Source organism: Tachypleus tridentatus, chromosome 12 (genome assembly GCF_004210375.1).
Source record: "Tachypleus tridentatus isolate NWPU-2018 chromosome 12, ASM421037v1, whole genome shotgun sequence".
Lineage (NCBI taxonomy): Eukaryota > Metazoa > Arthropoda > Merostomata > Xiphosura > Limulidae > Tachypleus > Tachypleus tridentatus.
In genome coordinates this window covers 10,745,549-10,773,456 of record NC_134836.1, presented here as the reverse complement: position 1 = coordinate 10,773,456, position 27,908 = coordinate 10,745,549, and the positions used below count along the sequence as shown (strand labels likewise).

The 27,908-nt window shown below is 33.4% G+C and overlaps 2 protein-coding genes and 1 long non-coding RNA gene across 5 annotated transcripts in view; 1 reads left to right on the top strand and 2 right to left on the bottom strand.

The window, feature by feature from the left end:
- Positions 1–433: 433 nt before the first annotated feature.
- On the bottom strand, positions 434–27,908 carry LOC143235382 (troponin T-like). 3 transcript variants are annotated; one of them, XM_076473490.1, is made up of 13 exons: positions 27,337–27,908; positions 22,177–22,230; positions 18,679–18,705; positions 17,203–18,282; positions 16,193–16,309; positions 13,706–13,792; positions 12,576–12,758; positions 12,062–12,283; positions 10,478–10,548; positions 9,781–9,802; positions 8,945–9,025; positions 4,379–4,677; positions 434–843 (listed from the first exon to the last, which is right to left on the bottom strand). In XM_076473490.1, the coding sequence occupies exons 4-12, from the start codon at positions 17,206–17,208 to the stop codon at positions 4,384–4,386; spliced, it is 1,083 nt and encodes a 360-aa protein (XP_076329605.1). In that variant the 5' UTR covers positions 17,209–18,282; positions 18,679–18,705; positions 22,177–22,230; positions 27,337–27,908; the 3' UTR covers positions 434–843; positions 4,379–4,383. The 3 variants fall into 3 exon arrangements, with proteins under 3 accessions (XP_076329605.1, XP_076329606.1, XP_076329607.1); XM_076473491.1 differs by lacking the exons at positions 16,193–16,309; positions 17,203–18,282; positions 18,679–18,705; positions 22,177–22,230; positions 27,337–27,908 and adding an exon at positions 15,568–15,670; XM_076473492.1 differs by lacking the exons at positions 16,193–16,309; positions 17,203–18,282; positions 18,679–18,705; positions 22,177–22,230; positions 27,337–27,908 and adding an exon at positions 15,283–15,315.
- On the bottom strand, positions 10,915–12,055 carry LOC143235384 (uncharacterized). Its single transcript, XR_013019151.1, has 2 exons — positions 11,391–12,055; positions 10,915–11,284 (listed from the first exon to the last, which is right to left on the bottom strand). It is a non-coding gene; the product is annotated as an uncharacterized LOC143235384 (long non-coding RNA).
- The window catches only part of LOC143235383 (glycine receptor subunit alpha-3-like), a 56,293-nt gene continuing 50,275 nt past the window's right edge, over positions 21,891–27,908 (top strand). The window contains exon 1 of the mRNA XM_076473493.1: positions 21,891–21,944. The gene's annotated coding sequence lies outside the window, so the exon portion shown is untranslated. The remainder of the gene's footprint in view (positions 21,945–27,908) is intronic.

The following is a 27,908-nucleotide window of genomic DNA, read 5'->3' as shown; positions in this document are numbered from 1 at the left end:
CAATAGGCGGCATATCGTAATGAAAGGAAATTTAACATTCTAATTTTTTAGAATTATCATGTTTTCGTCATTTAAAAGCATGAACCTAAGTCCATCCTTATTTTGTTCGATTTTAACGGAATATAAGAAGATAATGGTCCGGTATGGCTTAGCGCGTAAGGCGTGCGACTCGTAATCCGAGGGTCGCGGATTCGCGCCCGCGTCGCGCTAAACATGCTCGGCCTCTCAGCCGTGGGCGTGTATAATGTTACGGTCAATCCCACTATTCGTTGGTAAAGAGTACCCCAAGCGTTGGCGGTGGGTGGTGATGACTAGCTGCCTTCCCTCTAGTCTTACACTGCTAAATTAGGGACGGCTAGCACAGATAGCCCTCGAGTAGCTTTGTGCGAAATTCCCAAACAAACAAACAAACAAACAAAACAAGAAGATAACGCCAGGTGTAAAGTACATTTTATTTCACTTGAATTACAAGTTTCATAAACTAATACTTTTTTATTTTTCTGACCTAAAACCACACAATTTCATATCAGATTTATGGTAAAATTCTCTCTGACTACTAGTGTGTTTAAACTGTCCAGGGTATTACTGTCAAGAAGGGCAGATTGCTCGACAAGTTTTCTTTCTTTCTTTTATACAAGGCATGAATCTACTAGCAATTACTTTCGATCAGGTCTTTAAGAAAATATGAGCCAATTCCAATCGTAACGAAAATTCATTACTCTTAAAATGTGGAAGCAGTTTCGTTGTTAAGTGGCCGTCGTATCTAAAGCATCTTTATTCGGGTCAAGAAAAGGAAGCTTCTAGTGACTAGTTGTGGTCTTCTTCAACTTGAACTACGGGAAACTGTGAAGACAGAAGTTATAAGAAAGTTATAACATAAATATTAGGTTCCATATGTGTAATATCAGTAAATTCATATAACTATAGGGACGCAGTTTCACCTAAATTGTTTGTTTGTGTGTTATTAAACCTTAATGTTTACAAACTACTTTAACTGTTGTTAACGTAATGTTTCAGAGTTCGAATATCGACTGTTATAACATTTTTTTCTATTAACACAGAGAAGAAAATATAATCATATAAATTTCCACTGTTTATTTTTTATATATTAATATTAGTAATTTATATATTAATATATTATATATTATATTATTAATATTTTATGTATTAATATTAGTAATTTTACATAAACGGGGCTCATTTTTATCTTCCAAAAAAGTATAAAACAGACTTGGATGAAGCGCCTAAACAACCAGCTCCCCTCCCTTAAGTTGGCGCCAGTATGAAACTAATAATACATTTCTATCATTTTAAATAGAATAACGATTTATATCATTATTAGCTCAATATTTCGCCATCACAGCTATCGATATCCGACAAATTCATTAATCCAATTGAATCTAACTCGTAAACAGTTAATCGAACATTGATGCATGTGGCAGAAAAATTCAGATCATATCAAACATAACACAATATATTCAAAAATAAAAAAATAACTTTTGCAGTAGGAAAGTTCTCAGCTTAACGATAATAACGTTCCGACCCTTAGTACAGGGCAGATATTAGTCAGGTAAAGGTTAAATTGAGAAAAAAGTAGTATCAGCATAAAACTAACATATCAGATTAAACTATTAACATAGAACAAAAACAGGCGTATCTATAATAAAAACTTCATCATATAATAAAGAAACACGATGTATAAAAAAATAAATGTGTAGCTACTACGTACGGACAACATGGTCGGTGTAAGAATGCTTTTTTATAAAGTAACTTGGAAAATATGTTCTAGTACTTATATAGGAGAAACTTCTTGACCCGAATATAATATTGTTGAGAATTATAGTGAAAAACGACAGATCTCAGAGCCTCATCTAACTGTCATAGTTTTCTAGATAGGAAGATTCAATAACATACTTCAATCTAGTGAAGTAAACCTAAAAATAACTAGAGGCTAACCTCTAGTGTTGAGATAATGTTGAATGTATGTCACGATGGTTAATATGCACAGAATATTAAAACGCAACAGTTAAATCTGATTAATGATATTTTCTTATAAACAGAAACAACCTTAAACAAAAATAAAGAAAAAACGTCCACAACTAATACTTTTCGATTTTTCTGTCCTAAAACTTAACTTCCTTTTGCCGGTCTTATATAAAGAAATTCATAAATAACAATAATCATAAGCTTTAGAAGAGGATACGTTACATATATGATGTACATCTATAGGAGAGTAGTCACCTTCCCACAACTGTTTGCAGGCAGTAAAGGGTAGTATAGATTTGGGACGTTGTGGACTTGAGCACCCACATCTCTCTCTCCTAATTTCTATTTTTTTTTTTTTTTACTTAATTTCAATTTTTGAAATAAAATACAAACATCATCATCATACAATAATGAAACTCTTACTTATATGAGACTGGAAACACTTTTTTATTGAGCGATATGCAACTCCAACTTCACGAAATTTTTATCCTGTGTGCATGTAGATTTACAATAGAGGTCATGATTTTCCCGTTTCCCGTCACGGAGAACTTTATTTTTCTCCATTCAAATGTACAAAAATTTAGCAGCTGAATTTGTTAAACGTAAAGGAGCAAAACAGAGGTGAAGAGGTCATACGTAGATTCTATGTTTACGGATTATTTTGTATGTTTTGTCTTTGAACAAGAAAACAAAATAGAATTCAACAGAGATTACTATATAAGGCTGCAAATCGCTCATAGCCACCATGCATTGTTATCCCTACCAAATGCTGGCACCCCAAGTGAGTACTGGCGCCATGGGTAATCGGCTAGTTTATAATAATACTAAAAATCAGTACAGTTTGATATTTGTTAAAGTATAATACTCTTATTAATAGGACCAAAAGCTCGTAATAAAATAATTTTAACGTAGAGAAAAAATCCGTTTAAACACCAAAATATCAATTTACTTATGTTATGTGTTAAAAAACAACTGTTGGATTGTTTAGTGTGGAACTGAATAATGAAGTCAAAAATACAACACAGCAACTTTTACAATAGCCAAGTTCTAATTTTAATGCTTACAAAATTCAACTCATACGTATTATTCGGCCATCATCAGGTATAAGTTACATTAAAAAACATAGTAGTTTTTTGTACTGTTTTAATAGATAAGTGTTTGTTATTCTACTTGTTATGCATCCCGCTGGTACAGCAGCATGTCTACGGATTTACTACCCTACGTGGATTCCGCTTTGCAATATGAAAACAGACAAACACACTCTATAATCGTTATATTCAGTTTTGTGGGGATATTATCATTTTATATGGTAACATACAAGTAATGTGGGCTGAAACGTACCTTTCTTTCCGAAGGTTCAAGAGAACGTCTCCCATTTTATGTTTACATATATATATTCTTGTTTACAAGCATTTTTTGTAAAACAATCTTAATTTTTCCACATTCTCTTCTACGCCCTACGGTTTCACCTACTGATCTACATATATTGTTTGTCTAACAGTGTTGGTTCGGTTTGTTTCAGCAATTTGAAGACGAGAATGTTCGATATCATTTTTAAAATGTTATCAGGCACGTGTATCATTATTCAAATAACTAATGAAAGTGTTCGAATTTAATTTCAGCTGGTTATCAATATCCTCCGATGCAGCAGTAAAATAGAATGTTTGTTTGTTTTTGAATTTCGCGCAAAGCTACTCGAGAGCTATCTGCGTTAGCCGTCCCTAATTTAGCAGTGTAAGACTAGAGGAAAGGCAGCTAGTCGTCACCACCCACTGCCAACTCTTGGGCTACTCTATTACCAACGAATAGTTGGATTGACCGTCACATAATAACGCCCCCACGGCTGAAAGGGCGGGCATGTTTGGTGCGACCGGGATTCGAACCCGCGCCCCTCGGATTATGAGTCGAACGCCTTAACACGCTTGGCCATGCCGGGCCAGTAAAAGAGAAATACTGAGCTAATACATTATGAAAACGAAGGTCGTTATTTTTGCATTAATGAAGCGTCTAGGTATTTATTTGTTTAAATTTTCATACAAAGCTACACTAGGGCTATCTGCGATAGCCGTCCCTAATTTGGAAGCGTAAATCTAGAGGAAAGGTAGCTATTCATCAACAACTACCGCCAACTCTTGGGCTACTCTTTATCAACGAATAGTGAAATTGAACATCACATTATAACACCCCCACGGCTAAAAAGGCGAGCATGTTTGGTGTGACGGGAATTCGAATCCGCGACCAACAGATTATGAATAGAGCACCCTAACCATCTGGCCATGCAAGGCGTGTCTAGTTAAAAACTCCAGTTAAAACAATACAATTCTATTTATTAAAAGTATGTTTTAATTTTAATCTCATTTTTAATCGCCTACATCGTAAATTATCATTTTACCTCAATTATTCTTCTTCTTCTTCTTCTTCTTCTTCTTCTTCTTCGTCCTCTTCCTCTTCTTCTTCCTCTTCCTCTTCTTCTTCAACAGCAGGTTCTTCTTTCTCTGGCTCGGGTATGCTCGGTATTGGGATATCTTCTTCTTCTTCCTCTTCTTCGTGCCGACGAGCAGAAGTTTTTTCTTTGTTTCTTGGAGTGGATGGGTCCCATTTTAGGAGCTTAGGGGGCCCTCGTTCCTTGAAACTTTTCATTTTTTCCTCCCACTGTTTTTCTACCTCTGCTGTGTAGGTTGATTCAAACCCCTAATATTGTGTTGGAAAAATATTAAGTTAGTTGCCCTAACAACAAGTAAGGTAAACTTTAGAATAGTTATCCTAGTAATGTGTAGTGAAAACATTAGAATAGTTTCCTTAACAATATGTAAGGCATATAATAAAATGGTTGCCCTATCGATGCGTAAGGTAAACGTAATTACTAGCCATTGGAATATGGCAACTTTTGAAGTTTAGGAATAGAAAGTTTAAAATCAGTTCATCAATAACTTCTGAGAGAAAGAGAACAACCCATCACTAGTTAACAGCTCGCTTATTTAACAAACAACTACTATTAGAGTAACCACTGTTTAACAACCCACCACTATTAGGTTGTTCGGAAAATAATGGCGGATATTTAGGCTTTATCTCATGAACTAATATATAAAAATAACTTAAAGTTTGTTTGTTAAAATAGAAACCTAAAGAATCTTAGAATACATTTCTGCCAAAGAGTAACAATACTTTTTATTCCATCACGATAGAATTATGAAATCCTAAAACTTAAAAATTCGTTGAAAATATTTTCTGCTGCTTCTCGGTTACGGAAGTGTTTTCCTTTCAAAGGGTTGTTCAAACATTTGAAAAAGTGATATTTGTAGGTGAAAAATCTGGTAAATATGATGGATAATCCAATTCATTAAGCTACTGGCGGGTCACTTGTGCAACGTGTGGTCGAGCACTGTCATGAACCAAGATTGGTTCCTTACGGCTGTTGCTGGCACTTTTTCACACAATTATCTATGCATTTCTGCCACTTGTTGACAGTAAACTTCTGCAGTAACGCTCCTGCCCTGTTCAAGAAAGTTGTAATAGATGATGTATTTTGCAAACCATCATATTGTGACCACAATCTTCTTTTGATGCAACTGCGACTTTGAGAAGTGCTTATGGGGTTCGTTACAGTCAACCTAATGCGCAGATCGATTTCTGTTGTCATAAAGTATCCACATTTCATCACAAGTGATTAAGCGATCAGTAAATGGGTCGTTTTTCTTGTGTGCAAGAAGTGTCTCGCTCAGTGCTAAACGGCAATTTTTCCGTTCTTCACTGAGTTCATGTGAAACCGATTTATCCAGCTTTTTCACTTTCCCAATTTCCTTAAGATGACTCGATACTGAGGAAATTGAAACACCCAATTCCTGTGCCATTTCTCGAACAGCTAGTTGTAAATTTTCTTCCTCTAACACTTTAAAGTTCTCATTGTAAACAGCGGAATGACCTCCTCCTCATCTTAGAGACTGAAGTTTCTTTTCGAAACATTGAAAACCAACGCTGAACTGTTCTTCATGCTTGCTTTATATTGCGAGTTGCCTGTGGGTCACTGAGACCAAGTTTGAATTCATGAAGAAAAATTACTCTTAAATGCAGTTTTTCTATCTTGACAGTGTGTTTTTCTTATAGCAAAGCCACATCGGGCTATCTGCTCAGCCCACCGAGGGGAATCGAACCCCTGATTTTAACATTGTAAATCCGGAGACATACTATCTTGACAGAAGAGCTCTAGAATATTGATAAAAAGCTCTGTAAAAAATTGAGTAACTGATGTATAAATGATACATTCAAGTTTTCCGTAATATGCAAGTCATGACGTAAAGCAATCCCTCTTTGTTACAATGCGCATGCTAAATTGCATAATTGAAATCCGCCATTGTTTTTCAAACAACCTAATACTTAACAAACCACAACTATTAGAACTAGTTAACAAACAACCACTGTTTAACAGCCCACTACTAGTTAACAAAACACCACTGCTTAACAAACCACCATTATTTAATAAACAACCACTGTTTAAAAAACTCACCACTAGTTGACAAACAACCACTGTTTAGAGACCCACTAGTAGTTAACAAACAACCACAGTTTAACGACCCACCACTAGTTAACAAACAACTACTGTTCAGCAACCCACTACTAGTTAACACAAATAACACTGCTTCACAACCCACCACTATTTAACAAACAACTACTGTTCAACAACCCACTACTAGTTAACAAAACACCACTGCTTAACAAACCACCATTATTTAATAAACAACCACTGTTTAAAAAACTCACCACTAGTTGACAAACAACCACTGTTTAGAGACCCACTAGTAGTTAACAAACAACCACAGTTTAACGACCCACCACTAGTTAACAAACAACTACTGTTCAGCAACCCACTACTAGTTAACACAAATAACACTGCTTCACAACCCACCACTATTTAACAAACAACTACTGTTCAACAACCCACTACTAGTTAACACAAATAACACTGCTTCACAACCCACCACTATTTGACAAACAACTACTGTTTAACAACTCACTACGAGTTAACACAAAAAACACTGCTTCACAACCCACCACTATTTGACAAACAACTACTGTTCAACAACCCACTACTAGTTAACACAAATAACACTGCTTCACAACCCACCACTATTTGACAAACAACTACTGTTTAACAACTCACTACGAGTTAACACAAAAAACACTGCTTCACAACCCACCACTATTTGAAAAACAACTACTGTTTAACAACTCACTACTAGTTAACAAATAACCACTGTTTAACAAACCACTACTAGTTAACAAATAAACCCTGTTTAACAATCCACAAATATTTAACGAACAACTACTATTAGAACAACCCACCACTGTTTAATAACGCATCACTAGTTAAGCCTGAATATGGTTTGCTCTTGATTCCACATTTTAAATACTTGTTTGTTTGTTTTTGAATTTCACACAAAACTATTCGAGGGCTATCTACGCTAGCCGTCCCTAATTTTGCAATGTAAGACTAGAGACAAGGCAGCTAGTCATCACCACCCACCGCCAACTCTTGAGCTACTATTTTACCAACGAATAGTGTGATTGACCGTCACATTATAACGCCCCCACGCCTAAAAAGGTGAGCATGTTTGGCGCGACGGGGATACAAACCCGCGACCCTCAGATTTCGAGTCACACGCCTTAACGCGCTTGACCATGCCGGGCCCCATGTTAATACTTAAGTTGTTATATCTTATTATGGTTTACTTTAATTGGAATTAATCGCACAGTCAGGAATTAAAAAGTTCACTACGAGGAATCGAATCCAGAAATTTAGCGTTGTAAATCCGCAAGCTTACCAGTATCCAACCAGGGGCCGATAATAATAATAATAATAAAGGCGCTTAAAATTAATCGTTTATATCATGAAACTTCCATAGCAAACTTCAGCAAGGTGCAGTTCAAAGTTAAAGAGAAAAAAACGCTATTTGTTCATTTGTAGCACGTGATACGTAGAACAACGTCAATGAGACGATACTTTAATGAATGTTTTTTGACGTTGTACCTGATGTCAGTTGAATGTGACTATTCCGTGAATTAGCAATGTATAAAACAGAATAAATATTTATATTTTGGATCAAGCTGAGCAACTACAAGCAAAAAAAAGGGAAAGATGTTTCAAAAAACATCTCTGCGGAGAATTTGGTAATAACTACATATGTTGAACACGGACCTTATATATATCTGCATTTACTGACTAAATAAAATTCAACTGGCATAGAAGTACCTTATGAAAGGTAAAGCTAATGAAACTGGTTTAGAAGAGGCCTTCTGACCTATGAATAATGAAGTAGATAAATAATTCATATATTTGTGTTGAAATAAAAAAATAAGCGACGTAGTCTCATTTATATTTAATTAAATAATTTAGAAACTAAGGTCACGAAACCAGTATACTTATTAAAATATTATACTACCACAATATAAATGATCAGATAAGTGTATGAAAAGGGAATATAGACCTGTTGTGCATAACAGAAACAGATCTCTACAACCCAAATGTCCCATGAAGTAAGTTGTCGAGCCACACTAATGACCATCCTGAATAAAAACAGCAAAACCCCATAGGTCAGACAAAGTGTTAATCAAATATGAATAGCTTTCAGTCATATTTTGCACACAGATAAGAAAACTAAACAAATATCATAATCTTTCTTAAACTCGCCCTCTATTTTCTTTCTAAACTGAAAATGTTGCACCAGTGATATAAGATATTTTTAGCAATTAAACTTTCACGTAGTTCCCAGAAGTTCTATTCAAATTAATCTTCTGTCCTCTTACGTTTATTTCGTTTTGCAAAATGTAAAGCTATAACGAATGATAGGTTTTGGAAAGATAATAGTGGTGTAAAGCGGTGAACGACAACATAAAATATAACTCAAGTAACTGCTACCATAAAGCACCTCCCACTAAACATTCAATACGTTATAATACTTACTCCGTCAAAAAGTTCTTTCTTGTCACCGAATGTTCTCCTATCGATTCTTCGCTCGTACTTACTAGCCACCTGGAGTTTGGGCTGGAAAAAAACACTAGGATCAAATTTAACCATCAATAACTTCACATTTCCACATATGCCCAAAAAAAGGAGGGATGTCAAATTAGAAAACAAAAATTAAATTTTTACAGTTTAGAAACCAGATTTCAAGGAACTGAGTAATCTATAATTTTTTGTATTATATATATATATATATCCAAACAATTATATATTTTTCTAGAAATAAGGGCAGGTTCTGTAGGAAATGTTAAACAAACCAGTTCTTTTAATATTAATCAGGGGAACCAAAAATTATAGTTTTCAGAAATATACATACCTGAAAAAGAACTACACAGGTGAATATTACTTTATTTACGTATTTAAGTAAAATTAAGGTTATTCAACTTGATATGTGCACTTATATAAACAATTCCTTATATAAACACGTGCTCTCCTTAACGGATGTGTACAGGTCTGTAAACAGTTCCCTACACAACCACATTCTCTCCTTACTGGATGTATACAGTCCTGTAAACAGTTTCATGTTCGACAATGTGCTCTCCCTACTGGACGTGTACAGTTCTGTAAGCTGTTTCATATGTAATCACGTGCTCTCCTTACTTGATGTGTACCGTTCTATAAGCTGTCTCATATGTAATAACGTGCTCTCCTTATTTGATGTGTACAGTTCTGCAAACAGTTCCATACACAAGTACGTGCTCTCCTTACTGGATGTATAAAGTTATGTAAACATTTACTACACGACCATATGCAAAACAAAATTATATTATTCTTACCGGGTATTTTCCGGACAGTGCCCTGAAAGATAGAGAGATAAAAAGTTAGAACAAAGTGTAAGCTAATAAAAAATATCATTTGCTTCCGTGTAAAAGAACAATATTGAGGTATTATAGCTTTTGATTCAAAATATATTAGAGAAAAAGTGGTGAGATATAAATACTGTTTCATGTAATAGATGTTAAAAAGTGGTAAGATATAGATACTCTATCGTTCAAAAGATATTAAAGAAAAGTAGTGAGGTACAATATAATGGCATTGATGAAAATTGGTGAGGTACAAATAACGTTTGATTCTAGCTATATCACAGAAAGTTATTTAAGACACATTATTTCTATATAACTGATTTTTAAAAGTTTCAAATTTATTATTTTTGATTTCAAAAACTCGAAAAAGGTGTTAAACCATTTCTGTTTATCGACCTCCACTTTTGGTTATTCAATATACTCGAAACAAGAAGTTGAATTATCGTTTCAGAAGAAGACTGTAAAAATTCCTTCATGTTATGTTACCTTCAAATATTTAAAATAAGTCCTTTCGTCTTACAGCCCGGTTATTTCAGGCTTAATGAAAAACATGAGAATGCCAGTTCCTAGTAAATACATTTTATGTGCTTTTTGTTGCTAAATAGTCAGAAAGTGTATGTTGAAAAATCTAAAATATTTTCCAACTAGTTATACAGAAGAAGTTGCTTACTCAGGGTCTAATCCTTTTTTAAGTGCCTTGTTTCGGTTGATTTGCCTCTGTCGCTCATTCAGTTCTTTCAGCTAAACAAATAAAAGGAAACACGATGATGATAAATTCTGGGATAGAATAAATACTAATACGCGCTCTAATTTCTGAGTTTTGTTCTAAATCGTGTGCAATTCCGTGACAGAAAAATATTAGCACGAGTCCAGGTGTCATTCTAAGTTTAATCAGTTACGCTTGATAAGTTCCTTTAGAAGTGTTTACGTCATTTTATTGTTGATTTGTTGCTGTTCTTCAGTTTAAAGAAGTTACACAAGATAAGTTATATTACACGAATTTTCATCACTTTACTGTTGGAGACAAAGCATACCAGTACTTAGGCCCTAACTGACAAGGCATTTTCTTTTACGGTGAAACTAATCATATTGTCACGACATATGACATTGAAAATTGCTTGCTATCAGAGAAGGTGCTGCTAGAAGATGTGGTGGTTGATAACTTCCCTCTTGATGGCGTAACAACTTTCACCACGCAAGTAATGCCCTAACTGCTCATACCACATTAGTGTTGGCTTATTGGTCTTTTTTTAAGTTAAAGAAGTTACATAAGATACGTTATCATACACGAAGTTACGTCGCTGTACTGCTGCGAACAAAGGATACCTCACTACTGTTGTTGGTTTTCAGACTAAATCTTCATCAACGGCAGGGAAGAGAACACCATATGTTGTCATTTGTAAGTCAGCACACTTAAACTTGGTTCACCTGGAAACTCTTAACTACCCTACTACTTATCTGTTAGAGTATTGTTAACCTACCAGGAGACTCTTAACTAGTCTATCACTTATCTGTTAAAGTATTATTAACTCACCGAAAGACTCTTAACTACCCTACTACTTATCTGTTAGAGTATTGTTAACCTACCAGGAGACTCTTAACTACCATATCTTGTATCTGTTAGAGTGTTATTAATCCACCAAGAAATCTTTAACTATCCTACCGCTTACCTATTAGAGTATTATTAACCTATCTTAAATAGCCTATCACTTATCTGTTAGATTACTATTTATTTAAATATCCATTATTGTAACTATCTATAAAAAATACAAAGTTTTCTATAATAATAAAAGGATGTGTCTGTTGCTTTGTGTATCTCTTTGTAACCACATAACTACAATAGTAAAGTATCTAGAAGCATGAAAATGTGCACCCATATAAAGTGGTTTCTGAGGTTACTTACCCTTATCCACATGCGCTTGTGCCTCTTTTTAATAAGGCAAGCTAGCGACAAAATACATAGAATAGAAGTGGTTCTTTTTTTTTACAACTTTTGATATACAGAAAAGCTAGTGCAATTTTGTAACAATGCGATGCAATCATGGCTTTTACGCAATGTGCTTAGCAACAAAATGATATAGGTTATACTTTTATGCTCAGTATGGATTCAGAATACACACATTATCTAATAACCCAAGCCAAAGCGGGTTACTTTTGGTAGTGTTTAATAAAATAATCAGAAAATATTTCCACTCCATAAAGAATAAAAGTTGACAACTACAATAAACAAAATCCAAATGGAAAAGCTACACACATCATACTCTTGACGTTTCTGTCGTTCTTCTAAATCGTATTTATCACTTTCTAATGTGGAGATCTTATTCCACAGCTCGTTGGCTCTCTGGCGGAGTTCTTCGATGGATAATCCTTCCAGCTCTAGAGGTTTGATGCGCATCTGCAAACAGACTTCCTTATCTTCTGCCAGCTGCTCTTTCGTCTTTCCTTTCTCGGTTTCTGCAAAGAGAGCGCTGCTCATCTACCAAAGAAAAAAAACATTAAAGATTAGAGCGTGTGTCATCTCTACAAAAGTGAGTACACACAGAAATGTACACACGCTTTTATCATTCGTATGAGTATCACAAACACAAACAGAACCACACATCACTGTTTAAATAATAACAGTAAGTTTGTTTTCAAAATAAAGCAAACCTCTGGTGCTGAGTAATTGTATATTTTATCTAAACTTTACGCTGAATATCATAAAACCAGTTTTATTCGTCTCGGTAACTCTTTGAAAGAAAAAGTCAGTATAAAATGCATCAACTGACCTTATCAAATCCTAGGCCACCATGGGAAACATTACCGCCCTCTTTCTTCTGAATAATAAAATTTCTTTTTACAGGTTCTTGCAACTTTTGCTTCTGCATGGCTTCTGCCATTGCTTGTCGTTTTTTCTCTGCTTCTTCCAACCGCTTTATCTTTGCTTCAGCTTCTTTCTGTTTCTTCTCTTCCTATGATGTTCAAATTGTATGTTGGATGAAACATTTATTCAAAATGAGTGTCCAAACTTACATACAGCAATTTCCAACAAACAAGTATTTCGAGACTAAATATAACAGTTAGTCATTTCCATATTAAACATTAAGAATAACTTGTAGTTATCGTGGTTTCTCCATTAAGGCGGTGGCATAACATATAAATATTTTAGTTGTAAATTAAAGAATCATTTGAATATATTATTACTTCTATTTGTAAATTAAAGTGCCAATGTATTCGCTAATTATTCTTGTGGTAAACTAAGGCATCATTAAAATATCTAATTACTTTAGTTCGTATATTAAGTTATAGGTGTACTCTGACTGGTTTATAAATTAATATACATAGTAAACAGTTCTTACAATATATAGCGACTACTATAGCTATAGTATATAGTTACAGGTAGTGTACAATATATAGTGGCTGGTGGTGTTACAGTAATTAGGACCTGGTAGAGTTACAGTATATAATGGATGGTAAAGCTATAGTATATAGTACCTGGTAGAGTTGCAGAATACAGTGGCTGATAGAGTTACAGCATATAATGAATGGTAGAGTTACAGAATATAGCGACTGGTAGAATTATAGTATATAGTGGCTGGTTGAGTTACAGTATATAGTGGCTGGTTGAGTTACAGTATATAGTGGCTGGTTGAGTTACAGTATATAGTGGCTTGTAGTGTTAGAGTATATAATAGTTGGTAGAGTTACACCACATCATTATTATATTCTCCCTGAACAACATTTGAGTGGAATGAATCACATATGATCTTTTTAATCCCAGTTACAGTTTCCTTTTTTGATTTAGTTTTAACTGTTTTACAGTTGTAGTCGCTGCTATTTCGGTGAGTTTAAAATAATCTTCAACCAAACTATATACGTTCTTCAGTTAAGGTTATTCAATCATGTTGTTAACACTCACGGCCTCTTTGATTCTCAGCTCTTCTTGCCTTTTCTTCATTTCCATCATTTTTTTCTCCTGTTCTGCTCTTTGCATCTTTCTTTTTGCCTGAGAAAAATTATATATTAGTTAGAGTTAAAACATATCCTTTGTTCAGTTTATGTTACTTAAATAATACTGAAGCACTGATTGGCAAATGAACATTATTCACTTTCACCAGTTTAGTATAACAAGACTTGTCATTGATTTAAACTATAATTTATTCATCAGGTTTGACAACTGAGACAAACTACTCACCTAAACTATTCTCCCAAGAAACTGATAAACAATTCTGTCACAGTCTTCACCTAAACTATGCAACTAATTCATTAACTTAATAAACAGTTTAGCTGAACTATTCAATTCTTTAATTTAAACAGTTTAAACAGAATCCTGACCTAAATAATTCAACTAATTTGTTATATCAAACAACTCAGCCAAACCTCTCAACGTTGAATATTCTATCGAGTCATTCACTTGAACTATCCAGAAATCTGAACGAGTTAAATCATTAGGAAACGGAATAATTTAACAGTTCATCCAATGACATTAATAATAACAGTATATGGTAGCTGATAATGACAGAGTGTGTTGTAGCTGGTAGATTTACAGTATATAGTAGTAGCTGGAAGAGTTACGGTATATATTAGCTAGTGAAGTTACAATAAGTAGTAGATCGTATATTCATTCATTCACCACTCGATTCCATCAAGGAACATCGGGCCGCAATCACTTGCGGATTCTTCAACAGGTTTTTACGTGAGTAGATTGCACCGAGCCGTCCCTAATTTAGCAGTGTAAGACTAGAGAGAAGGCAGCTAGTCATCACCACCCACCGCCAACTCTTTTATCAACGAAAAGTGGGATTGACCGTCACATTATAACGCCCCCACGGCTGGGAGGGCGAGCATGTTTGGCGCGACGCGGGCGCGAATCCGCGGCCCTCGGATTACAAGTCGCACGCCTTAACGCGCTTGGCCATGCCGGGCCTACAGATCGTATATAGTGTTCGTAAAATTTTACGAACTATTCAACAAACTCTACTTTTTAATCTAAAATATTCATATCTACTCCTGTCTCTCGTTCAATTTTTAAACTATATTTCTACAGTAAATAATTTGTATCTATACCTGTATCTCTTTCAATTTTAAAACCATATTTTAACATTAAATAACTTGTATCAATAACTCTCTCTCTTTCAGGTAGTTTAAGGCGTTCATTTAGTAATCTGAAAGTCGCGAGTCGAATCCCCGTCGCACCAAACATGCTCGCCCTTTCAGCTGTGGAGGCATTATAACGTGACGGTCAATCCCACTATTCGTTGGTAAGAGAGTGGGCCAAGAGTTCGCGATAAGTGGTGATGACTAGCTGCCTTTCCTCTAACCTTACACTGCTAAATTAGGAACGGCTAGCGCAGACAGTCCTTGTGTAGCTTTGCGCGAAATTCGAACAACTTTTAATTTTTAAACTATATTTTTGCATTAAATAATTTGTATCTATACCCGTCTCTCCTTCAGTTTTTAAACTACATTTCCACATTAAATAATTTGTATCTATACCTGTCTCTCTTTCAGTTTTTAAACTATATTTTTACATTAGATAATTTGTATCTATACCTGTCTCTCTTTCAGTTTTTAAACTATATTTTTACATTAGATAATTTGTATCTATACCTGTCTCTCTTTCAGTTTTTAAACTATATTTTTACATTAGATAATTTGTATCTATACCTGTCTCTCTTTCAGTTTTTAAACTATATTTTTACATTAGATAATTTGTATCTATACCCGTCTCTCCTTCAGTTTTTAAACTACATTTCCACATTAAATAATTTGTATCTATACCTGTCTCTCCTTCAGTTTTTAAACTATATTTTTACATTAGATAATTTGTATCTATACCTGTCTCTCTTTCAGTTTTTAAACTATATTTTTACATTAGATAATTTGTATCTATACCTGTCTCTCTTTCAGTTTTTAAACTATATTTTTACATTAGATAATTTGTATTTATACCTGTCTCTCTTTCAGTTTTTAAACTATATTTTTACATTAGATAATTTGTATCTATACCTGTCTCTCTTTCAGTTTTAAACTATATTTTTACATTAGATAATTTGTATCTATACCTGTCTCTCTTTCAGTTTTTAAACTATATTTTTACATTAGATAATTTGTATCTATACCTGTCTCTCTTTCAGTTTTTAAACTATATTTTTAATTAGATAATTTGTATTTATACCTGTCTCTCTTTCAGTTTTTAAACTATATTTTTACATTAGATAATTTGTATCTATACCTGTCTCTCTTTCAGTTTTTAAACTATATTTTTACATTAGATAATTTGTATCTATACCTGTCTCTCTTTCAGTTTTTAAACTATATTTTTACATTAGATAATTTGTATCTATACCTGTCTCTCTTTCAGTTTTTAAACTATATTTTTACATTAGATAATTTGTATCTATACCTGTCTCTCTTTCAGTTTTTTTAGCTCTTCTTCTTCTTTCTGCCTCTGCACACGTCGTTGTTCTAAATACTCCTGCCACATAGCTTCTTCTTCTTCTTTCTTCTTTCGCATTTTCTCCTACAAAAAAAGTTAATATATGTCCAGAAAAACCTAAAGGACCAAATTTGTTTGAAACCCAATCAATCTTACAAAAGTACCGTAGAAAGTTTTAACTTATCTCAATTTAAAATTAAAATAATTTAGAACAAAAATCAACTTTTAAAGATAGTAGTTTATTCAAGAACATACGTTGTAAAATCAGACAATTGTAAATAATTCCTTAATAAGCACAAATATATAAAATGCATAATTACAAAAAGGGCATTTTTTGTCTAGAAAGTTTGATAAACTCTTTTACAATTTTTAATGTTATTTAAGCAAACTGAATTTTTTGACTACTGGAAAATTTCCCAACGGAAACTAGAATTAATAAGTAAACCATCAATAATTTATCTCTATGATTAATCAAGCCAGTAATTTTCTTTCGTTTAACATAGAATCTTATACCTTAAATGATTCAGTTTCTTGTTAAACAATATGTAAAAAAAATATATATAGTAGAAATACTTGAGTAAAATTAACAACTTACAAATATAGATATTTTAGAAAATAAAGAAAGATAGGTGTGATCAAAAATATGATATAGTCAAAATTAGAACTTACACTTGAAGCAGATGCATGTTGTTACAGAGGTTAACCATAATTATCAGCAAAAAAAAACAGGGTACGCTTGTGCATTCAACAATATAACAGGGTTACAGTGGCATATTTAACAACATAACTACACTGGAAATTTCAACAATGTAACAAAATTTCGCTTCTATAATCAACAAAGTAATATGTTCATGTTAATATAATTATAATATATGTTAAGAAAATGTTGTTAAATAGTGTTTCTATACTCTGATTAGCTAAGCAGTAAATCACGCTATGAAGATCTATTACCATGTGTTAAAGATAATTAATCTTACCTCCATGGCTAACTCCGCTTCAGAGACCTTGGGCGGCTCATCTGACCTATAGATATTAGTCCAGAGATTGGTAAAAGAGTTACATATTTTAAGTTATAAAAGTTTTTGTCTGATAAGAAATCTTGACTTTAAGATATATTTTCAGCCCACATATGCGTTTATAAGGAAATTTCTTAAACTTTTGTGATGTTGACTTTGAATATAAAAGTACACTAACGAAAATGTGAAATTAGAACAAAGTAGTTTTAATGATAAATGTTTCATATTAATTATACAATTCCGAAACGCTGAAAGTTTGCAGGTTAAATCAGGGTGTTATTATTATACCAAGGAAGTGAAATGAAAACAAATATCGTGACAAAATTATCTTGTTGAGTCAATGTTCGACCGAATGATATTACAAAGGATGGACATTAAACTGTTTCATTATTTAATGGTTAATTTTATGTCTTCAATGAAACGTGAACTGAATAAAAAAGATGACATAAAGGTCTAATATATTCTTCATCTTGGTGAATTTTGCGACAAATATTTGCGTCTAATTCCCTTCAAACAGAAAACACCAGTATTATTTATGATTCAAAATCTTTTCGTGAAGGACAGTACACATACAGAGCATGCGCTGCAATACAAGAATAATACGTTGTGGATGTTAATTTGAAACAAAAAGAAATAGTTTTGAAGACATTGCAGTACATTCGAGAATCCATAGAGTAAATGCGGCATGCCTAGCACGGGACTTAGTACTGCCTAAAATACATGCACAGTAGTTACAGAATGGACCTAATCTTTTTAGTTGGGGCATTAACCCAAAAACTAAAAAAAAAAAAAAGAGTTGGTATGTTTAGAATTCGGTCTACCATGGAATATAGAATATTGAACTTAAAAAGCTAGGAAGAAGCATAAACGAAGTTATTAGTTGCAAGACCGACATGAATTTTAATCACTGGTTATTTGGGTTCTGCGAGTCTTCTAGTGAATGTTGTTTTAGTATACAGAGCATAATTCACGTTAGTATCTTAAAATATAGTCTACATTAGTTAATGACGTCATAATGAAGGTTCTTACTTTTTCTGGTCCCTGGTTGCAAGGAAACGCCCCCATGTGAGGAAGGAAGTAGTAAAATATTAGTTACATAAAGAAAAGAAAATCTTATTGCTTTAACATCTTTTATTGATATTATATTTTTAATCATCGAAGAATCTTTGTCAGAAATAAATTATTGGTCATTCGGATTTGAAATTATCTTTTGTTCATACAATATCAATGACAGCAGTAATTTAATTTTCAAAAACGTTTCTTCTATGCATTCCGTTTTAAATGTTCTTTTCTATTAGTTTTAGGAAAAAAATGAAAAATACATCTAAAAGTTTTCTACACTTCAGTTTTTGATAAATGTATAATAGTTCCTAAGACTTCCAGGAAAAATTAAGAAAAATTTTAAAGTATAAAAATGGTTCTGGTTGAAATACTCACTTCACTTCATCCTCTTCTTCTTCTTCGCTGAATAAAACAAAACAGTTTTTAAGAATTACATCACACTGATAATGTTACGTATCACAACATAATCTCCACAAGTTTTATAATTTGAACCTTCATATTTTTAATAGATACCATCGATTATTCTCCAGTCCACTATGATCCATCTTAATTATTGTGGCTTCAATAATAAAATTCTAATCATCACCATTCACAATTGCTCATAGTAGTTACATTGCTAAGTTATTAATCGCGACAATCCATCATTGTTAATTGTGGTTAATCGCAATGATCCACCAGTATTCATTGTAGTTTTCCTGCTAAATCGTTAATCCGTATACTCCACCATTATTTATTGTGATTACAACAAAACTCTGATATTTATTATCAGGTAGGCTGTCGTACTGCTGATGTTGGGGTGGCTCGGACTGTTTATCGAAGTTATACTTTATATACGTCCTCAATATGTCATCAGAATCTTAAAATACTGTATAGTATTTCTTTCTTCGACAATGTCTATGTAATGACTGAGTCACAAGCTCTGGGAATATCTGTGAATATCATAGTAAAAAATATGAATATCTTGTTCTTTTTTTTTCTGCTTCTTTTTATTACATAACTCAAAAACTAAACCAATGATGTCAACCAAGGTCACTGAGGTGGCATAGCTTCAGAGTATCAGATTTTATAAGTATTAACAACTTACACTAATGAAAAAAATCATAATTCTAGTTTAAGCGATGTTATCATTGCCCCTTGAAGTTTTTGTTTGTTTGTTTTTTTACAGAAATTTAGTGATACTTTGAAAATCTTAAGTATAGGGTGAAACAGGTATTACCAGTCAATAATAGGTATACAATAAATATTATAGTTGGAACGTGCTTATGGAAAGAACAGCGAATGTTTATTGACAAGCTTAAAAACAGAAGTGCGGATAATATTTATTGAGTTGTTTAAACATTGAAGAACAGATAATACTTATTCATTGTTTGATTATGTACAGCCGTAACTGTAAATCACGTATAATCAGGTATTCCTTGTTTGATGATGTACAACTATTATTGTAAAGCATGTCTAATTAGATATTCGTTGTTTGATTGCGTACAACTATTATTGTAAAACATGCATAACAAAATATTCATTGTTTGATGATGTACAGTTATTATTGTAAAGCACGTCTAATCACATACTCGTTTGATGATGTGCAGTTATTATTGTGAATAACAATGAGTATTTTGTAATTATTGTAAATAACAAGATTCTCGTTCTTTGATAATGTACACTAATTATTGTAAAGCATATCTATAAAGATATTCGTTGCCTGATGATGTGTAATTATTATTGTAAAACATGCCTAATCAGATATTCGTTGTTTGATGATGTACAGCTATTATTGTAAAGGATGAGTAATCGGATATTCATTGTTTCGTGATGTACTACTATTATTGTAAAGGATGAGTAATCGGATATTCATTGTTTCGTGATGTACTACTATTATTGTAAAGGATGAGTAATCGGATATTCATTGTTTCGTGATGTACTACTATTATTGTAAAGAATGTGTAATCGGATATTCATTGTTTCGTGATGTACTACTATTATTGTAAAGGATGAGTAATCGGATATTCATTGTTTCGTGATGTACTACTATTATTGTAAAGGATGAGTAATCGGATATTCATTATTTCGTGATGTACTACTATTATTGTAAAGGATGAGTAATCGGATATTCATTATTTCGTGATGTACTACTATTATTGTAAAGGATGAGTAATCGGATATTCATTGTTTCGTGATGTACTACTATTATTGTAAAGCATGTCTAATCATATATTCGTTGTTTGATTACGTACAACTATTATTTTAAAACATGTATAACAAGATATTCATTGTATAATGAGGTAGAGTAATTATTATAAAGCATATATAATAAGATACTCCTTGTTTGATGATGTATACTCACTATTTTAAAACATTTCAAACAAGTGTCTCGTTGTTTGATATTTTTTATTATTGTAAAGGGTGTCTAATGAATGACTTTTAACTGGATAACGTGTGATCCTCATTGCATGTCTAACAGGAGTCTGAGCTTAACGTTTAATTAGCCTAAGTAATTTCTACGAATTTCATACCACAGAGAAATCATTTATCTTCAAATTAACAAAAATGTTTTATTTATATGACGAAAAATCAACTTGAAGTAAATATTTATGTATTAGAGATGGCTGACATGGGTACTAAAAAGTTTTATTTAAAAACACATAACAAGTAACAACATTTCGACTTACTTAGGTTAACACCTGGTTAAGAATGAGAATGACCCAAGGAGGCCGAAAGGTTGTTACTTGTTTTAGGTTTTTAATACCCATATTAGCTGTTTCTACAATATAAAAAAAAAACAAGTTTTATGATTTAATCATTTTTATCCATAAGTTCTCAGAGGTTTTTAAAGTTTCCGAGTTTATAATTTTATAAAGTTCTAAACAGATGGAGGTGTCGGGTCGTGATAGTTTCCACCCTTTGAAGTTTCACTTTTTAAAAATGAGTTTGATATACTACGTAGGAACAAAATGATAACATATATTAGATAACATAGTTTCAATGACGGGAGCGATTTCGTTTAGAAATACAGCACACGTAGATTAAAGACGGTCTGGCATACATTCCTTAACTAAAGTTTAATTTAAGACATCAGATTAAAGAAAGCAAGTATTAAACCAGCACTATTAATAAACGCAGCAGTTCTCTGGTCTGGGTACTAATTTGGTAACTTAGCATGGTGCCAGATAAGATATTTATATACCGTTTTTAATACATTCGTTCTCAAACCTGTTTTTTTTTTTTTTTTTTGCCAAACTTGCGCTAACATAAGATTGTTTTTCTAGGTTCTCAAAGTAGGCTTAGCAGTATTTCTTTCCTTTAACAAAAGTGTTACTTATTTTTCATCTCTCTCCAGCTACTATTATTTTTTATACTCGAGCGCTTTTTAGTAAAGGTTCTTATTTATGTTGTACTGAAGTTTCTTTTTTTTTTCTTCTTATAAGCCACAAATACACAGTAAAAATAATGCCCAGAAGTATCAAACCGGGGCACTGCACCACTCCCACTTTTGGCTCGTATAGCAACTGTAACTTATACTAGTATATGAAGAAGACTGAGCTACCTTTACTAAAAACAGCTCCTTAAACTTTCAATATCTAAATGTAAAATTGCACGTCTAGCCTAGCACCTCCCACTTTGCTACTTCGTCCTACACCATTGAGGTGAGTAAATATTGTATTTATTTCTTACTTTTTTGTATTGAAACAGTTCAAAGATTAATCTCTTTAGTAGACGTAGCCAATTAAAATTATCTGAAATTTAAAACGAAAACAGAATATAAGAATTGAACATCGAAGTAATATATCCATGGTAATAAGTGAAAAAATAACTCTTTGTTTACAACAACAACCAATTTATTATTATAAATTAAACTTCAGGAAATGTTGTACTAACCTATATTCTTCTCGCTCGTCGTCAGACATTTTTCAGGACTCGAAACCTGAAAAACTGAACAAAATATAAAGTTATAAATTAGTTCTATTGTATATTAAATCATTGCAATTCTTTTAAATTTTTACAAGTAAAAAGGTTGAAAATGCAACTAACTTATACTTTCAGCAACATAACGTAACATAATGTTAAGGGACGATAAGGAACCTGTTGGTCCACCTCAGCTGTTACATCCCTTAAACTAAAAATATTGAGTAAATAAATTATATGAAAAAATATTTAGGCCTTATCATTCACATAGTTATCAAGCTTTCTCTTAAAGTCACTTAAATTTACTGCCTCCACAACATCCGAAGGCAACCCATTCCAGAAACCAACCACCCTGTTATAAAAATAAAACTGTCTTAGTTTAAGATGGCTTCTTCCCCGCCAGAATTTGTATTTGTGTCTCTTAATTCTACTATTCTCACTTTTAAGTATGAAAAAAATGATGCATGAACACTATCAATTTCCTCAACAATTATAACCTCCTAAATCGGGTCTCCTTTAACCTCTTCTTATTCCAAGAGAAAACAATTTCAGATATTTTAATCCCTCCTCTGTTAACAACCACTCATTCCCAGGCGCTATTCTGATAACTATCCGCTGAACCCTGTGTAATAATTCAAACTATTTCCTAAGGTAAGAAGCCTACTTCTAACAACAGTCACACTGCTTGGACGGCTTTAGAGACTATTACCCTTTCTTTCTTTACACTTTTATAGCTATTCAAATCATGATAATCCACATCCAATAAATTTCATTTATCAGAATTATGACCCATCTATCATTTATTTGACCAACTCACTAAGTGACCGAAATCCTTTTGTAAATAGGAGTATTTCAGCAGTATTCTCTTCACAGCCAGTAAAACCTAAGACCTTAATGTAATCTGCAAATTTAGGTACTTTATTGACCGTTCATTCACCTGTCGTTAATGTAAATCAGAACAAGTGATGATCCTGATACAAATCACTTGGAATATTAATCCATTTGTAACAACCCCAAACTTTCTTCTATCAAGCCACTTTTCTACCCAGTTAGCTAAATTATCCCCCGCACTTATAGAGATAAATTTCTTTACAAAACTTTTATGCGACAGATTGTCAATTGTTTTCTGAAAATATGTGATCTCATCGTAAATTTTAACTAATTTTATATACTTTTAGCAATGCGAAAATATTTAAGTCCGTGTTAACTATGCTACAAATTTAATAAACTTTCAGCAACGTAACAATATGTGGGTGCATCTTAATTATATATCTAACTAAATATACTTGCAGAAAGACGAACCCCCTGTGGCTCAGCGGTATGCCAGCGGACTTACAACGCTAAAAACCGGGTTTCGATATCCATGTTAGGCAGAGCACAGATTTCTAATCTTTATAAATATAACAGTAAGAAACGTGTAGGTAATTAGCTATACTGATTGGCAGAATGTTTGTCTGTTTGAAGTTAAGCACAAAGCTACAAAATGGGCTATTTGTGTTCTGCTTATCACGGGTATCGAAACCAAGATTTTAGCGGTGCATGTCCGCAGATATACTACTGTGCCACTAATGGTGCTGGTAGAATGATTTTTAGTTTTATTCTAAGTAAATAGCTTGGTGTAATCGGAAGTTAATATTAATTACCAGTTGACGACTTTAGTTTTAGCAGTTTTCTTAATTCACATTCTTGATCTCATAACTGAAAAAATGTTGATAACAAACTTTGTCTCTGAATATAGCTTATCTAATTAAAAACAGCTTAGACGTAAAAAAACGTGGGGCCAAAAAGATTATGCGTGAAACTTGAAGGGTTGAAATAAAAACTGTCCGCCAAACTGGTAGCTACATTTGTAACATTGACAAGAATGTTACAGTAAATAAGCATCCACTAATTTGTTAGGCCACATTTTTTTCTTAATTCTGAATGTCATGGTGGATGAAATAAAATATATAATCTAGGTAACTATTTAATAAATATATCTGTAAAATGTTTATCAATGTTATAAGTGTAGCTACCAGTTTCACCCCAATTTGAATTTCATTACTTTTAGTCGCACATTCAATCCTTTTTTCCTGCGCCTTTTTAACACAGCTAAGTTGTTGTTGATTAGATGTCCTGACTTTTTGCCAACATGAGCCAACAAATCACACCAAGTAAAAAAAGTGACACTGAACAACAACCAAGATCAGCCTAATGCAAACCTATAATTCGGAAGAAATATTTACTCTACTTTACATAACAAATCAGATTCTATAAAATATATTGTTTGTTTGTTTGTTTTGGAATTTCGCACAAAGCTACTCGCGGGCTATCTGTGCTAGCCGTCCCTAATTTAGCAGTGTAAGACTATAGGGAAGGCAGCTAGTCATCACCACCCACCACCAACTCTTGGGCTACTCTTTTACCAACGAAAAGTGGGATTGACCATCACATTATAACGCCCCCACGGCTGAAAGGGCGAACATGTTTGGCGCGACCGGGATGCGAACCTGCGATCCTCAGATTACGAGTCGCACGCCTTAACATGCTTGGCCATGCCGGGCCACATAGCAAGTCTAATTTTGTTTAAGAAATTGTCTTAACACACATAGTTTATAAAACTATTTGAAATAAAAAAAAACTTAATTTTTAAAATCATTTGTCTAGTTTATAGGTGGGGGCAATTAATTAATTTTGAACTAACTATTTCCTTGAAACCTTTAAACAATTTTTAGAAATGTGTTTAATGGTAATTGGGTTCTAAAATATTTGAAGAAACTTTGTATAACAAGATCAAAGAAAATAACTAAACTGAAAACAGTAGAACTAGGGAACACAAATATAAATTTTGGAAGGATAGAAGTCATCTTCAGTTAAGACCATTTTATTTTTCTAACAGGGTGGCTGGCCTTTGGAATGGGTTGCCTTCAGATGTTGTAGAGGCAGTAAATATATGCAAGTTAAAGAGAAAGTATGATAAGCAAATGAAGGCGTGCGACTCGTAATCTGAGGGTCACAGGTTCGCGCCCGAGTCGCGCCAAACATGCTCGCCCTCCCAGCCGTGGGGGCGTTATAATGTGACGGTCAATCCCACTATTCGTTGGTAAAAGAGTAGCCCAAGAGTTGGTGGTGGGTGGTGATGACTAGCCGCCTTCCCTTTAGTCTTACACTGCTAAATTAGGGACGGCTAGCACAGATAGCCCTCGAGTAGCTTTGTGCGAAATTCCAAAACATACAAAACAAAACAATCACGCCATGAAATCTAGATTATCAGTTTCTTATCAGTACCCGCATGCACTCGGTACAGATGTATGAAGCATCATTATTTACACGAATTTTTTAAACTAATATCACATGATGCTAAACACTCTTTAACTGGAAGAATATGAGAGAGAATTAAATGTATACTTAACTACTTAAATGCTGACAGTGAATAATAACCGTTCACCCGTGTGATTAGTTTGAAAACTTGAGCTAGAAACTGCTAATCTAATTTGCTTGGCCTAAATAATACTTGCGTATCTGCACTTGCTTTCACCTTACAGTTTTCTCTTTCTAAATCAGCTGTCTTTATTCCGAATGACAAAAAAATTGAAAACGGCCCACTTTTACTCTTGGATAAAGTTGTAGTAAAACGATTAGGCTCTCGTGCGAAAATATTTTGGTCAAAATGAGTGTTTTTTTGTTGAATAATTTTGCAGAAGTAGCTTGTATTTAGATCACATTTAACACCTGATTGTAGGTTGTAAAGACCTATCAGTGTGCTACAGTGTGAACTCCAGAAAGCGGAAAATCGCTGAACTGTCACTCTTGCTACTAACATAAAATATCAAATAAGGTTCAGATTGTTTTGGCCGTACGACCGTCTTTCTTATTAATCCATTTTTAAACATTCTTGACGTTATTCCAATTCCTATAATATCAGTAGATATCAACTTTACTTTCTTAACTACTTAAGACGTTAACAAATGTTTATAGTGCTGTGGATAAAGTCAACACTAGATTATAACAATGAATGTTTCTAGTAAACAGTAGCGGGAATCTTCAACACTTAGGGTAAAACAATGAATATTTCTAATATAAAAGCAGTGAAGTTCAACACTAGATTTTAACAATGAATGTTTTTAATATAAAAGTAATGGAATATCTTTCTAGTACACATAATACAACAGTTTATAATATCTCTCTAGTAGTACACATAACACAACAGTTTACAATACCTTTCTAGAATACACAAATGTTTATGGTACCTTTGTACTCTAGATGGAATATCTTTCTAGTACACACAACACAACAACTTATAATATTTATCTAGTACACATAATACAACAGTTTATAATATCTCTCTAGTAGTACACATAACACAACAGTTTATAATACCTTTCTAGAATACACAAATGTTTATGGTACCTTTGTACTCTAGATGGAATATCTTTCTAGTACACACAACACAACAACTTATAATATTTATCTGGTACACATAATACAACAGTTTATAATATCTCTCTAGTAGTACACACAACTCAACAGTTTATGATACCTTTCTACTACACACAATACAACAAATAATACATTTCTACGACAAACAACTCAACAGTTAATGGTACCTTTCTAGGACACATAACTCAACAGTGGGACTTGAGTAATATTTCGAGTTCCGTGTATTTAGAAATTATTCTTACTAAAAATGTTGATTATTTAAATGTATTATTTAAAAGTAAACCAGTATTAGTATCTTTAATAATAGCTCATTGAAATCAGTGGAAAGTTCGAATATTCTCCAACGACATTCAGGTATAATTCCTGATTTATATGTGATTAGCGACATTTAGGTATGATTTCTGTTTTCTGTGTGATTAGAGGCATTCCGGTATGATTCCTGATGTATGTTGGTTAGCAACATTCCGGTATGATTCCTGATGTATGTTGGTTAGCAACATTCCGATATGATTTCTGATGTATGTTGATTAGCAACATTCCGATATGATTCCTGATGCATGTGTGGTTAACGACATTTAGGTGCAATCCCTCTCTCATTCGTCACAACAGTTGTAATGATGATTCCAATACCTTAGCGGTCAATCTAGTTACCAACGATATCTGTAGTCAGCCCACGTTCCCCTTTACGAAGTTGTTAAAATATCACTAACTTACCTGTGGAAGATTCGATGAGGCCACTCCAGGGAAAGAAGATCCGATGAGGCCACTCCAGGCGGTGATGATCCAGCTGAAAGTCACAAACTAACCCTGCTACTCGTCTTCCCAAGTCGTTAGTTTATATTTAGAGCTAGCGAATCCTGTTCATGCCTCAGAATGAATGGGCTTATCTGTTTTTTCGAATGATGAGTTGTCATGTACTGGATAATTATTTTCAGCCCTTCTTCTAGCTCTATATTCGCCTAACCTGCATACCAAAATGTTTCCAAGTCCCGGATGCCATATTTGGAGACAAAGTAATGCGAGATCTCATATCCAGTAGTCTTATGTTCTTTGTGTTACTTTCTACCAAGATGGCGGGATTCAGGTGTGACAAAATTTCACGTTCGCCTGCTTTTTAGTTTCTCGAAATTCGTTTTGTGAAGGAAACCAGTTTCTTTACCAAAAACCAAAATAAACAAAAACATTACATTCAGCAAGGGTTCTATAAATACATTCAGAGGCGCGACTTCGTGAAAGAGAACGAACAACGACGTTTTCACAGAACTACTCGAAAAACGACATTTGTA